Consider the following 14,344-nt stretch of genomic DNA (forward strand, 5'->3'; position numbering starts at 1 on the left):
CAAAGATAGTTCAGTATCAGAAATGACTACGGCTGTATGCCAATAAAACATTATTTATGGACACTAAAGTTTGAATTTCATATAATTTTTATGTATCATGAAATATTATTATTCTTTTGATTTTTTTTAAACCATTTAAAAATGTAAAAACCATTCTTAGCTCACATGCTGTACAAAAACAGGTGGTGAGTCAGACTGGACCTGTGGATCATAGTTTGCTGACCCCTGATCTGATTACACAAACAGAGAATCAACACCTTAGAACCAAATCTGCCTTAACCTTTATATTTGCGTTCTCTCAGGAATGTGGAGGGCAGATCAAATCACTTTTCAGTGGTCCACCTCTCTGCAGACACTTTATGTTGCTGTATATGGACATCTCTGTCACTGGTGACTCTTCTCCTAGTCACCCTTGTCCTTGCAGGTTTACATCTGTTATTTACCTTCAGCTCAGCTCAGCAGAATTGCTTTCTCCACTTCATCTTTGCTATGCCAGTCTTCTCTAGCTCCTTAATACTTTGGGAATCTTTACATATTTCTAATTGATACCTTCTGCTGTTGTTCACAGTGGCAGCTCCAAACATGTTTCATTTATTTCAGGCACCCTATACACTTCTGCCTTCTTCATTCTTGCACACACTTCACCAAGAAAATAACGATCACAATATTTGTACTCCTTCAACTGGCTGTTGTTCAGCAAAATACATCTTAACAGGAGTGAAAACTAAAGCACAAATTGGGGGAAGATATTTGTTAGCTTATATAAATGTAAAAAGATTAATATCCAAACTATATTTTAAAAAACCCTATGAATCAAATAAGAAAATGACAATCCACTAGAAAAATGGACAAAAGATTTGACAAACATTTCATAGAAGTAGAAACCCTAATGGCCAAATGTGAAGAATATGTGAGGAAAAGCTCAATGACATTAAAAATCAGGGAAACCCAAATTAATTGCAGAGATAACATCTCTCACCTGCCAGATTGACAAAAAAATTTTTTAAAGATATCAACTGCTTCTGAGGATATGGAGTAACTGGGATAGAAATTGGTACAATTACTTAGGAAAACAAGTTGGCATTACCTAGTAAAGTTGAAAATGCCCATAACATAGGACTGAGCCATTCTGCTTTTACCCACGTTGTAGAGAAACTCGTGATTGCGTATGTGTGCCAGAGGTCATGTTACAAGGATGTTCACAGAAGCAGGGTTTGTCATTGTTAAGGACTAGAAACAATGTCATCCCCAGTAGAATGGATAAATAAGTTGTGGTATATTCATACATGGAATTCTGTACAACATTGGAAATGTATGAATTACTGCTGTATACAACAAGATGGATAATTTTCTGAATATAACCTTGAGCCAAAAATTCCAAAATACTTAGAGTATCAATTTATATAAAATTCATTTATTTAAAAAACTAAATAACAGATATCTTAGGATATAGGCAGGCAGTAAAGCTGAAGAAAAGCAAAGGAATGGTAAAAACCAAATTTGGGAGGGAATGGGATGTGACTGTGGAGACTGCACTGGAACCTCAAATGAAATAGTAATGTTCTTTTCTTCAGTTGGATGGTGGTACTTGGGAATTTGTTGTGTGTTTTTTTTAACAGTCTACACGTATTTTATAAATACTCCTTCATATCTGCTCAATATTTAATAGCAGTGTTTTCAAAATCATTTAATAGGCACACAAAATTGTTTTCTTTCAGATCTTTTTGATTAAGAGTTCCACTGGAACAGTCTTTTCTGACTAGTGCTTCTGGGTTGTGAAATGATATAGTGCAATGGGAGCTAGTGTAAATCTGCTTCTTTTGAAGGGAAGTTGTAACTTACAAATTGGTTCCTGATTATCTGCTGGGCGGAAAACAGTAGTTCGTTTTATTTTCTGTATAACACTATAAATATCTCTCTTGATTTTGGAAACTCTGGAGTTTTACAGTGGTTTTTCTCCCCTTACATTATAGGGTTGAAGATCTTATCCTCTGTTTCTTGAAAGAGTGTAAAGAAAAGTGGGTTATTGGTGGTTTTGTAAGTTATTCCTCAAACAGCAAGCCTTCCAAAGTGAAATTCATTTTATTTATTTGCTTTTAACGTCTAGTTTTTTAACCCATCTGAATTTACTCTGGGGAGTGGTGTGAAGTAGGGACCTAAATTTATTTCTTCCAAGTGGCTATCAGTTGTTCCACACCATTTATTGAATGATGAATCACTGATTGGAAATTCCTTTATCATTTACTACTGCAACAACTACTAACCAAAATTTGGAGTACATACTGGGACCAGACACTATTTTAAGCACTTTCCAAGTATTATCTTCAAACCCACCCATTTTACAGTTGAAGAAATAAGGCACAGGGAGGTTAAGCGATTACTCAGTGTAACACAGCTACTAATTAGTGGAGCTTGGACTTTAACCCACAAGTCTAGCTCCAAAATCCATGCTCTTAACTTTATATAAGCATGAGATGTTTGAATTAACAAATTGGCACTTCCCAGGCAGCCTGAGCTAGTAATTGCTATGTTTTTCACCTTCTGGATCATTTTTGAAAATTTAATGCTGGAGAAATGGAGGCCAAATTGTAGTTTTTAAAATTGAAGATAGTCATGGAAATCTAGGGTGAACCCAAAGTAAAGACAGTATTTTTCAGGTTTATTTTAACATAATTTCTGATAACAAAGGCGGCTAAGATCTTTTTTATTTTCAGAATGTTATCCAATTCTAAAATTTGAGGATATGATTAATTATACTAGTGAAGTTTATTAATTGATTAAGTAAATGTTGGTGCTACTAGGAGTTTTATTTAGTATTGAGATGATTATCAGTTACTTTATTATTTTATGAATTCCTTATTCTCTTTTTCACTAGGTGTAAATGTGAAATGATAGAATGATTTGGAAATTTATAGCCAGACTAACCTGGATTGAAATTCCATTTCTGTACTTACTATATTTCCTTGGGCTAGTAAATGAAACTCTCTGAACCTCTGTTTTTTTCATCTTTAAATTAAGTAATACTACTCAGGAGTGGTATCATATTTAAGATGATAAAGTTCCTGTCAAGATACACAGTATGCTGTAAATATACTATATATTTTAATTCCTTCTTTAAAATATGTATATGAAAGCCCTTGGCTTAAATTAATAATTTGCTTTTCCTATTTATATCTTCTATGGAGGAATATAATATTTTGAATTTAAGTGAACTCTGGAGTTAATTCTTAGCTAATTTTTATGAGTAGAATTTCTATCTCAAATAATTATAATTCAGTGTCTTCAAATAATTTATTTCTGTTCTTTTTGTTTGATCATTCTAGGCTACATGGACAGTTTTTTCTAGACAAGAGTTGTAAGGCCATCTCAACCTGTGAGATGGCATAACCATAGTTTAAATGTTTCCTTTTATGATTTCTGAATGTACTTTTAAAATCAGCCTCATAGATACCACATCATTATACATACTATAGCAATCAGATGAAGTGTTGAACCGAGCCTCGGGGCTCTGAAGCTCCTGAGATTCTCTCATTCTCAGAAATGCACGTTATCTAAAAATTTCTCCTAGAACAGATGGATGTCAGGTTCATACTCCACTTTTATTAGATGTCAAGATACTCGTCTCCAAATACCTCTACAGTTGTATGCTTTATTAAAACACTGAAACCATTTTATATGGTAGATTGTGAAGCACATTAGTCACAATTCTGATATTTTATGGGACATTTAAGAATTCATTCATTTTACTGAAATAAATTAAAATTCCTTTAATATTAACTTTTTTCTTGAATAATTTAGAAATTATATTAAATTGTATGGTTTTCTGTATTATTATTTATAATTACCAATATATTGTGTCATATGTTTATGAAAGTGCCGATGAGGTCTGGCCGATTTAACACTCAGCTGAGAGATTACAATAATGAATTACTCGTTTTTTATGAACATATTTTATGTCAGGTAAGCAGCATATACCATAAATACATATTTTGCAGTTGAATAGAAAAGTCTGTTATTCAGTTTTGTGGGTAAATGCGGTATGGTAGAGTAACTTTTACCAATCACATGGGAACTCTTTCATAGAAAATTATAAAATGAGAATGACTGATGATTTACTGTTTGGCTCAGATGAAAAGAGATTTTAAGTTACAGCCATGTAGCGTGTCTCAGAATGAATGAAGGTGTTATTTGTCTCTCCCTCTTTCTCGTCTAGGTGCAGCAGTCGCTGGCATTTACAGAGTGGCAGGGAAGAACATGGCCCCCTTGGAAGCACTGGTGTGGGGCGTTGGACAGACCGTACTGACATTAATCATCTCCTTTTCAAGGATTCTCGCCACACTCTGAGGTTTCTGTGGGCATGTCTTACTTCACATAAGGAAGCAGATGTACAGATTCTCTGAAAATGGCATTGTTAACAAGGGAATGAAATTGTACAAGAATGTGGAAGGTCAAAACATAAGGCCTTGAGCTGTGTGGGAAGATTGCCCTCTGGTGTTCAAGTGATTGCACTACCACACCGCACCTTACGTGCCTCTGTCCCAGGCAAGGCGCATGACACTACGTGAAGCTACAAGAAAAAGCACCTTGTTTAGCTGCCAATCAGGTTAACACTGGCGTTGAATCATCGTTCTTAACAGTGTTGTGTTAAGTTACAGGGACGTTTTGAAGAACTGACATATGTGCCAAACTCTTTTCTTTTTTTTTTAACATTGATCATGTGAAATTTGCAAGTGTAGATGTAGATGAGTGCTGTGAACATATCTGACATGAATTCAGGTGGTGTAGTGAGATTTTTGTTTTGTAATGCTAAATCCCGTATGAGTGCTGCATACCGAATCATTTAATAGGAGACAAATTATTTGATTTTTAATGTTGAACGTTTCTGGGATTTAGGGCTTTCATATAAATTAGGCATTATTGTTACTTACGTGAAAAATAATACTTAATGGAAAACTGCTGAACTCTTTTAAGGACTCAAAGTAGATCTATAGGGTGCATCCTTTTCACTCAAGTAACACTCTTTTAATAGTTTCCCTCATACATAAACATTCTATTGATATGAATTAAAAAACTTTACGGGTCATACACATTGATTGTAGCTTGTGTGTCACAAAAGTATAATTTGAAAATTTTCTTATAAATTTTGTAAGAAATCTGAAATGCACATTGCATTCTTGACCCTTCTAAAGAAAGTTTTTGCCATGTAGCTCATGGAGGAAACATCTTTACAACTAGTATCTCAGTGGGATTATATCACTTGTTGCATATACCTTGATTTTTGACAAAACGTAAGCAGTCTTTCATTCTAGAGTATTAACTGTATTTAAAGAGTGGCCTAAATTAGGCTATGAAAACAAGAAGCCTCATTTGTAGATAAGAAACATATAGGAAGAGTAATAAGCTATCTTACTTTGGGTATGTGGTAGCATCATAATTTCTCTGAGTAAAAATTGGGGAATATAGTAAATAATTATAAAATTTGGCAACAAATCTCAGCATATCAACACAGTATTGAATGCATACTTGAGTTATTCATTTCAGTTGTTCAGCTCTTGTTTTATGCTGTTATTTAAGTTTACTAGAATCTGTGATGACATTTATTAGAATGAAAAAATCCTTAGAGGTTTTAAGAGGTTTTGGCAATATGTAATTGTATTTAAGAGTACAAGAAGTAAGGGCAACACAGAACATGGTGGAATTTGTCTCCTACTGAGATTTTTTTAATACCAGGTACAATTATATATATGGTAACTCAAAGGAAGAGCCAACTGCAGAAAATGTAAGTTAAGGACAATCCAAACAATAATCTGATACTCTAGCCTCACTGTTTTATAACCTAATTTGGAAAAACGTACATTTCTATTAGGTTCCATGCAAATATAAGACCTTTGTTACCCACAGCACCGTTTCTCCACCAAAAAGCTGAGTAGTATCAACAACTCACCGATGAGGAACTGGGGGTATTTTACCAGTACGGAAGCCAGTTTGGGGCGGTGCGGGAGTTTAACAACACTGTGGCTTGGAAATTTGTTTTTAAAAACCCAAGAAGCAAGTATGCATTCTTAGAGATCTTTAAAGTAAATCTTAAAATTGATTCTTTTTATTATGTTCAAGCCTGAAATTGTTTTCATGTGTTCTTTATATTCCTGACATTTTCCTAAATTAAATTTAGGCCTAAATCTTCCAAGTCAATTTGATTTTTCCTTTTCTGTTAGACTTGAATTGTGTTCTTCCTTTACTTTGGTTATTCTTTAAATTCTTTAAATTCTTTGGTCAATAATTTAAAGTGTTCATATTCTTTGGGAGGAATTACCAGTAATATGTTGAAATGGTATGAGATCTACAGAAATGAATATTTATTTTAACACATGGTTATTTTATGTTTCAGAAAGTTACCATGGTAAGGTAACATGGAACACATGGTTCAGAATCTGAAATTAGCCAGAAAATAACTTGGACACATTAAGTGTATGGCTGCATGGACCAAAGAGAATGAAACTCCTGTTTCTGCTCTAGAATGAAGTATGAGAAGGTGGATCAGTTTGTAGAGTGTCCTGCAGTTATCTCATTATCAAGTTGCTTTACGTTATGAGGAGTGTGTGTGTGTGTGTGTGTGTGTGTGTGTGTGTGTGTGCTTTTAACTTTTGGGGGAATTTTTGGTTTCTCTGTTGTTTTTAGTTGCTTCCATTGGGATTTTGTGCAACTGTTACTATTTCGATGTTTTGAAATGCAGTTGATAGTATGAATTGATGAAATGTCTTAATAGCTGTTTCTGTGATGAGATTTTTAAAATGTTATTGGTTTTCTTATAGAGACAAGTAACATTTAATGATATATATCTACATGCACATATATCATTATATACACATATATATATAAAGCTGCTATATATGAATACAGTCTAATTGGAAAGCTTTTGTTCAATGAACACTTGGACATTATCGTGGAGAACTTGATACATTTGCTCAGTTGAGTGATCCTTTAAATCAGTTTAAGGAACTTTGAGATTTTTTAATTTGGGGAAAGTTTTCTTGGTTTAATAGTGGTAGAGATCCTTGTTTGTGATGTGACAAAAGCCCTTATTGATGTATTTGGGTTAAATCTTCTTAAAATTTACATGTGACTTAGCAGTAAATTTTCTTTGTGAAAAATGCAGGAGGGAAGGGGAGAATCCTCTGCAGTTTACACTTCGTTATTTTTAAAAATGCTTAATAAAATATTGCTGACAGTGAAATCAGTTCCTCAGAGAAGAGACTCCTATATGCCCAAACTAATTGTTAATTAGTTAACACAGGGAGTTAACATAAGGAGAGTCCTAAATGGTGGCCATATTCAGTGTTTGTAGGTTAATTATTCTTACTTTAGATCTTAGTGTTTACTGAACAGTGTTATAGTTTGTAACCCAATGTACTTTCTTAGTATTTGCAGCATACATTTCTACTGCCCCCCCAAAATGTGAGGGTTTTGTTTGTACTTTAAGTGAGAAATAAAGAAATGAGCTGCCCTGTGTATCATATATTTGTGATGTAAGGAACAGGAATAGTTTTTAAAATGTTCTTGGAAAACGTCTTTAGAGAACCTCCAATTAAGATGAGGAGAGTGGGGCTGCCATGTCAGTGTGCCCAAGCTGGCAGTTAAACGCCAGCGAATTCAGTTTTGTAAACATTTTTGGTGGATCTACTATGTACAAAGTGCTGAACCTGGTATTTCCTGTAGTAAGTACAAGGATGACCAAGATGGGGTTCCCACCCTTGAGTCCCCAAGAGCTACCAAGATGATTTAAATCCTAAAACAGTTGGGAGAATATCTTGCTTCTAGCTGAGAGCTTAAGTCCTGTTTTTTCCCCCAATTCTGATTTTTCTCAGTTTATTAACCAAATGGAATACCGTGACATAGATTTGAATCCAGGCCCTCCCACTTGTTGACTTTTTGTTTATGAGGGTGAAACAGTACAGTCAGCTCTCCATATCTGCGGTTCCGCATTCAGGGATTCAACCAACCTTGGATTGAAATATTCAGAAAAAATTTCCAGAAAGTTCCAAAAAGCAAAACATAAATTTGCCCCACACAGGCAACTATTCATATAGCATTTACACTCTATTTACACCATTTACATAGCATTTACATTGTATAAGGTATTATAAGTAACCAATAGATGGTTTAAAGTATATGGGAGAATATGCATAGGTTATATGCAAATACTACACCATTTTCTATAATGGCCATTTTCTATAAGCATCCTCAAATTTTGGTATCCATGCGGGTGCTGGAATCAATCCACTCTGGATACTAAGAGACGACTCAGTATTTAACAGTAAATGATCAATAGTCATTATAATTTTTTTTAAATACACTTTGCAATACCAATTGAATATATTGTTTTGTAAGATTCAACTGTTTTCTTCCATTTCTACATTTTCCCTACATATATTTTAAGATGGAAACTAAAAAATTTCTCTTATAATGTTGCTTCTCCTCTCCACCTCTTTAGTTTTTAAATCAGCAGATAGTTCTCTAAGAGCACTTTTGGGAATTGGTGGCAATGGAAATGGCAGGGCAAGCCGAATTCAATATCAGGCTGTGTTTATTACTAGTTAAAACAGGGAAAGGGAGAAGTAGCCGGGATTTAGCCCTTACCTTATCCTGCTTGCTTCTTTTGGATTTACTCAGCCAATATTCATTGAATCTCCACTACACGCAACTTACTCTCCTTGCTTTCGGGGTGGAGGGGTGTCCCCTCTCTCTGTGTACCTCCCACCGCCCCAGCCTGTGGCTTCACCGTGCCGGGTGAGAACAGAACTGGGCTGCAGTGTCTGCCACGTCCCTCCTTCCATGGACCAAAAGTGCTTAAGCCCTACTTGTTGTTTGTTTGGTTTTAACTTAAAAGGAAATACTTTTATTTTTAATTTATGTCCATTTTATAATTCAAGAAGTAACAAGATGTTAAGAGGACTTTCTGAAATGTTCTCAAGCTACTTCACTCTCACTATTACAAATGTTTCTCTCAGAAAGTCTTAATCAGAACTCTTCAAAGAGTTGCCATTTGTTTTTAAGATGGAAGAATGTGGAAAGTTACTGAAGAAATTCTAGTGACCTAGATTGCAGAGAAGTTTGGCAACACTTGGGTAACTGGGTAAACGGTTGTTTCTTTTAATAATCGGGTGAGAATCTCAGTGGTTAAAGTTGACTAGTAATTTCCCTCATCTTCCTGTCCTTTTTATAACATCGTGGAGGAAGACTCTACAGCATAAAAAGAACATTATTTGATTAAAAACTGATTAACTTTTTCTAACATGTGGTAGCATTTATAGCAGAGGGAAGTTTAAAGACAGGAAGAAATGTCGGAGGGTTACACACAAAAACACAGACACACTTGATGAGGCACCCTGCGTTATGTGAACACAGTTTCCCCCTCTGTTAAGACTATAAACTACACTGTATGAGTACATTTAGTGCATGTTTGCAAAATGCAGTGTTTTTTTATATGTGAGACTAAACTTACCACAAAGCATTTTGAAATCGTACTACATTTTCGTGCGTGTGGTGGTAGGTTTGCCTACTAACTGAAGGATGTCTGTTCAGTGTAGGCAATGCAATGTTTTTGAGGAGGTTGCTGAAGTTGTTATCTAAAAATGTATCTATGAATTTGTTTAGAGGAAGTAATGCTTAATATATAAAGTATTTTCAGTAAATGTGGAGATATACCAGTTAATACACTATTAGATTAGTGGAAACACCCGAATTTCTGAGAGCACTAAGCTATGAACTGTAGCCATCTCCCCTGAGCTTAGGGGACTCATTTTCACATTCTTTACATTCATTGCACATATGTTGAACTTATGTAATAACCCTTTCCTGATTTTGAGAACTAATTTAGCAGTTTCTTAAAAATATTCCTCCCCCTTCCATACAGATGTCATATGGTAAAGTTTAAACATATGTACAGTTTGTTGATAGACTCAAAAGTGCTGGTTTAGAAGAGAATGTTCTTAACACCTTATGGTTATGCAGCTATAATCTTGCTGAAAATTAAATACTATAAGCAAGTCAAGAGAGCGTGGACCTCCTGCATGTTTTTTTAAATTATATCCTGTGCCCGTATATACCTCCCCTCAGTGGTGACATGACTGTCCCCATTTGGGAACTGTATTTACGTATGTAACTGAAACTGGAAAGCAGTGTTACATAAATATATAGGAAGAGGAACTATAATGCATAATTACCATAACTATAACACTTTCTCTCCTAAACATATTACATATTGATAATTTCTAAAAAGCATCATTTTTTATAGCCCTGTATAAATGAATGATAACTTGACAGTACTATTGGTGGTGAAAAGTTTCCTTTGTTTTTAAATTAAAGTATTTATACATCATCACTGAGTATCTTTGGGAAGGAACATTTTAAAGTTTTCTCCATAGAAGGCAAAATAGAGGCACTTGTTTGAAAAGTAATCAAAAATGATTTACTTTAATACTGGATGAGTTGATGGTCAAATTGTTGACACTTTCTTGGTATTTGTGATATCGGATGCATTTACGATGGAGGAATTTTAAAAGTTCTGTACGTCTCTCAAACACATGCACACACACGAGCTCTACCAATATAAAATTCCACAGTATTTTTCATTTCAGTCATATAACTAGGTAAAATTCATAGGATCCTACTGTAAAGTATTAACTCTCAATTCTAGTCATTCTAGAATGAGGGGATCAACTTTACCTTAAAGTTAATCAATGAAAATGTTTTTATTCACACAGCAAAAATATAGTTTACCTGATAGGTATTAAAAACTCACTTTCAAATTGTGTTAACTCTCAGACCACTGATGAATCATTTAGTAAACCACAGTGCAGTTTTTAAAAGCTAAATGATGCCTTAGTGCCTTGGAAGTTAAGATACTTTCGCAAAGTGAATTTAGTAAGATTCAGGATTGGTACACCTGTTGCTGGGGATTCAGAGGTGAGGAACAGTGTAATTGAATTAGGTCCTTGCGGTTTAGTAAAAATCAGTTATTTCACCATTGACTATGACAGATGACAACTGCTTTCATTACATTTTCATGATGTGGTATTTGTCTTTTTTTTTTTCCAAGTAAGTTTGAAATGAGAGAAAATGTCAAGACAATTAAACGTGGAATTTTAAAATTCGGTTTTGTTGTAAATTAGAGAGTCTAGCGTGAACAGTGTGAGCTTTATATTGTAGTACAAGGGCAGACACTTCATGTAACTTTTAGGAATACGTTTACCATCAGGGATTTTTTTGGTTTTTTTTACTATAGAAATACTTAACGTACTGTGAAGCTTAAAGACAGGAAGAAGCAGCCTTGGAGGGGTAACGCATAAAAACAAAGGCGTATGTGATGAAGTATCCTACATTATGTGAACACAGTTTTCCCCCTTCTGTTAAGACTATAAACCACACTGTATGAGTATGTGTACTGCATGTTTACATAATACAGTTTAATTTTGAAGGGTTATTTAAAAAGTATGTTTATTTATAATACCTAACAAGCTGTAAATATTGTATACTATTGATTTTTAATTTTATATAAGCAATTTTTTATTTCCAATTCATGTACAAATCTCATTGTGTATATAGCATAATTTCCTGGATAACACAAACTTTGCAGTGAATTTTAATTATTTTAATTGTAGTAAGTACAGAAATGTTGCTCTTTATTTTAAATTATTTTTCACCACTCATTTTCTTCAAAGGGCAGCAATAAATATATGCAAGTTATTTTTGATTATAGAAAGTTGGTCTGCAAAGACAAGATCTAGATTCCAATTCACTGCTTTAAAGAAAAGATGCACAATTAACATCATCCACTGTCTAATCTCAGGACCATTTCTGAGGTCCACATGTGTCTCTCCTCTTTGTAATATACAGGGTGAACTCTTTACTGATACACACAAAACAACTGTTAAAAGTGAATCCAGCACTTAAATGTCATTACACAGAATTTATTGGATTAAAAATTTGTAATATACAGTATTTTAATAAAGTTTCTGTATTCAGTTTCATGCACTTATATATAAATAAACCTGTCTTCAAAAGCTTTATGGGGTGTTTGATTCTTTACGACATATCTTTTTAACTCATTCACTGTAGACTCAAGTGTTTCCTCTTACCCTTTTGTCAGGTTTTCTGGGCCAGTTTTACACTGGATTTGGAAGGTAGCATTGAAAAGGTGAGCAAGGAGTTTAAAAGACAAACTTGGCCTAGTTCATAGTTTTACCAAGGACCAGTGCTAGGCCACATAAGCATCTACTTCTAAGAATTCCTGTTTTAAAGAGCCTACTGTCACGTTTATTAATAAATGGCTACCCTTTATTGAGTGCTTAGTATCTGTTAGACACCTCGTAAGCATTCTTTAACACTTACAGTAACCTTTAGGTTAAAGGGATTACTAAGAATTATGAACGTGATCCTTCACTTTACTAATGAAGCATTTGAGGTTCAGAGAAGGTGATGAATTTCTCAAGGTCACACAGCTATTAATGCTCAACTGGGGTTTTCTTACTCTAACCTATGTTTTTTCCCCACCGTGCTATGTTGGTTTCAATAGAGTATTCTGGGAGCTCTTATAATGAGATAAGATCTCATTTTTGACAAAGACCAGACAGCATTATGGGGATTTTCAAAATTATCAACTCAGAATTTGTATTGCCAAAGCTATGCATATTTTGAATTTTTGTTAGGGATTCCAAAGGGAAGGTACTAGGTACCCAACTAGCTTCCACTAATTCTCCTGCCTGAGGAGAGATTGGGGCCAACAGAGCCAGTCACTGAAATTGTTACAAACCCTGATGGAATAAAAACTTGCTTAACTTTAAAAATTGTGCAAGGCAAGTGGAAGTAAACATTTTTTTTCACACATACTGACATATTTCATGTAATTACTACATTGAAATGTATTTTTTTCTAGGTAACTTCTTCATTCAACCGTAAGAATTATAAAGTTATTAAATATATTTCCTTCCTGACCGTGAGTCTTAAAGAGTTCTTGAACAAAATATAAATCTTGAGATTAAAAAGAAATTTTCTCTTTTGATTTTATTCTTTTTGGCTCTTGAAGTAATATTTTTATAGTATTTGTAATAGGAAAAGCTATCTTTGGGTATTTTGATATTCACTGAGCTTTGAAAGCATGCATTTAATTTCAGATTTATTGCCACCTGTTTAGAATAAGACCAGAGGGAAAGGTAATCTAGAAGAAAGATGCTCAGTTCTTACATTGAGCTTGCTTTCTGATGGAGAATGAGTTGTGGAGGAAGAATATCTCAGACTTATCAAATGGATACTTGTGTCATCTATGTTTTGAAGTTGAACCATTGTTAATTCATAAAATGGTACCTAAAGTTTTAGGGTACAAAGAAAAAAGTAAACAGGATCTATGGCAGATCTTTGAGGAGGAGAATTGGGGTTCACTTCCAGCTTCCAATAGAATCTTAACAGAAGAGTCTGTCCCATTTCACTATTCCCGTTTATCTGCTTTTAATTTTCCATTATTCATTGTTATCAGACATTTTTCTTTTGGCCAATTTTATGAGTATTCTTCAGGCTCAGAGTTCTGGAGATTGAATTGCAAAATGGAATTGCATTAGGTGGTTTTCTGGCAAAGAAAGAGTTTCATCACTAGATGGTGCAGTAGTTCTATTTTATTTTTCCCTTGCTTTTGTCTTGGCCATTCTTATCTATGAACCAACCCGAATTAAATCAGTCTGTACTTCTGGACTCATTTCCATAAAATACATTCATTTTATTTTGTTCGGATAAAAATACACGTGAGGAAATTAAATACAAGAAAAACCAAGAGTTTCCATGTTATCACTAATTTTCCAAAGAAGGTTAAGAAGCAGTGTTCAGGGGTTATTTACAAATTAGAAAATCACATTAATTTTGTGATTTTGGCAAATCATTAATCTGGACCTTGATTTATGTACTCGTCATAAATTTGTGTTCCAGCTCAATGCATAATGGTCTTTAATAGTCTATACTTTAATGATTTTTAATTGCATATTTGGTCAACTTGTTGGGATAAAAGGAATATACCAACGTATCACAATCAGTCTTACACCATGAGACTTGGTTTTGAAGTCCTGCTCTGCCACTTAGGATATTAACTTGGGCCGAGTTATTTTACTTCTGTGATCTTCAGTTTTCTCATCAGTAAATGAGGATAATACCTCCTGGGGGCTCAGCAAACACTCTGTCCCAGGGGCTTCCTCCTCTCGTGTGTCATGTGCACATAGAAAGATGATGTTGTTCTGGACTTTGCCATATGAGTTTTGATAATAAGTTCAGGTACCTCTGTTTTCAAAGTCTGTTTCCATAC

General features: G+C 34.3%; 1 protein-coding gene across 1 annotated transcript in view; it reads left to right on the forward strand.

Annotated features, from left to right (window-relative positions):
• The window catches only part of TMEM170B (transmembrane protein 170B), a 43,367-nt gene extending 31,301 nt beyond the window's left edge, over nt 1-12,066 (forward strand). Inside the window, exon 3 of the mRNA XM_067751995.1 lies at nt 4,214-12,066. Within this exon, the coding sequence (XP_067608096.1) occupies nt 4,214-4,344 (131 nt within the window). The 3' untranslated portion in view covers nt 4,345-12,066. The remainder of the gene's footprint in view (nt 1-4,213) is intronic.
• Nucleotides 12,067-14,344: the final 2,278 nt, after the last annotated feature.

The sequence above is a fragment of the Pseudorca crassidens genome, chromosome 10 (genome assembly GCF_039906515.1).
Source record: "Pseudorca crassidens isolate mPseCra1 chromosome 10, mPseCra1.hap1, whole genome shotgun sequence".
Classification (NCBI taxonomy): domain Eukaryota; kingdom Metazoa; phylum Chordata; class Mammalia; order Artiodactyla; family Delphinidae; genus Pseudorca; species Pseudorca crassidens.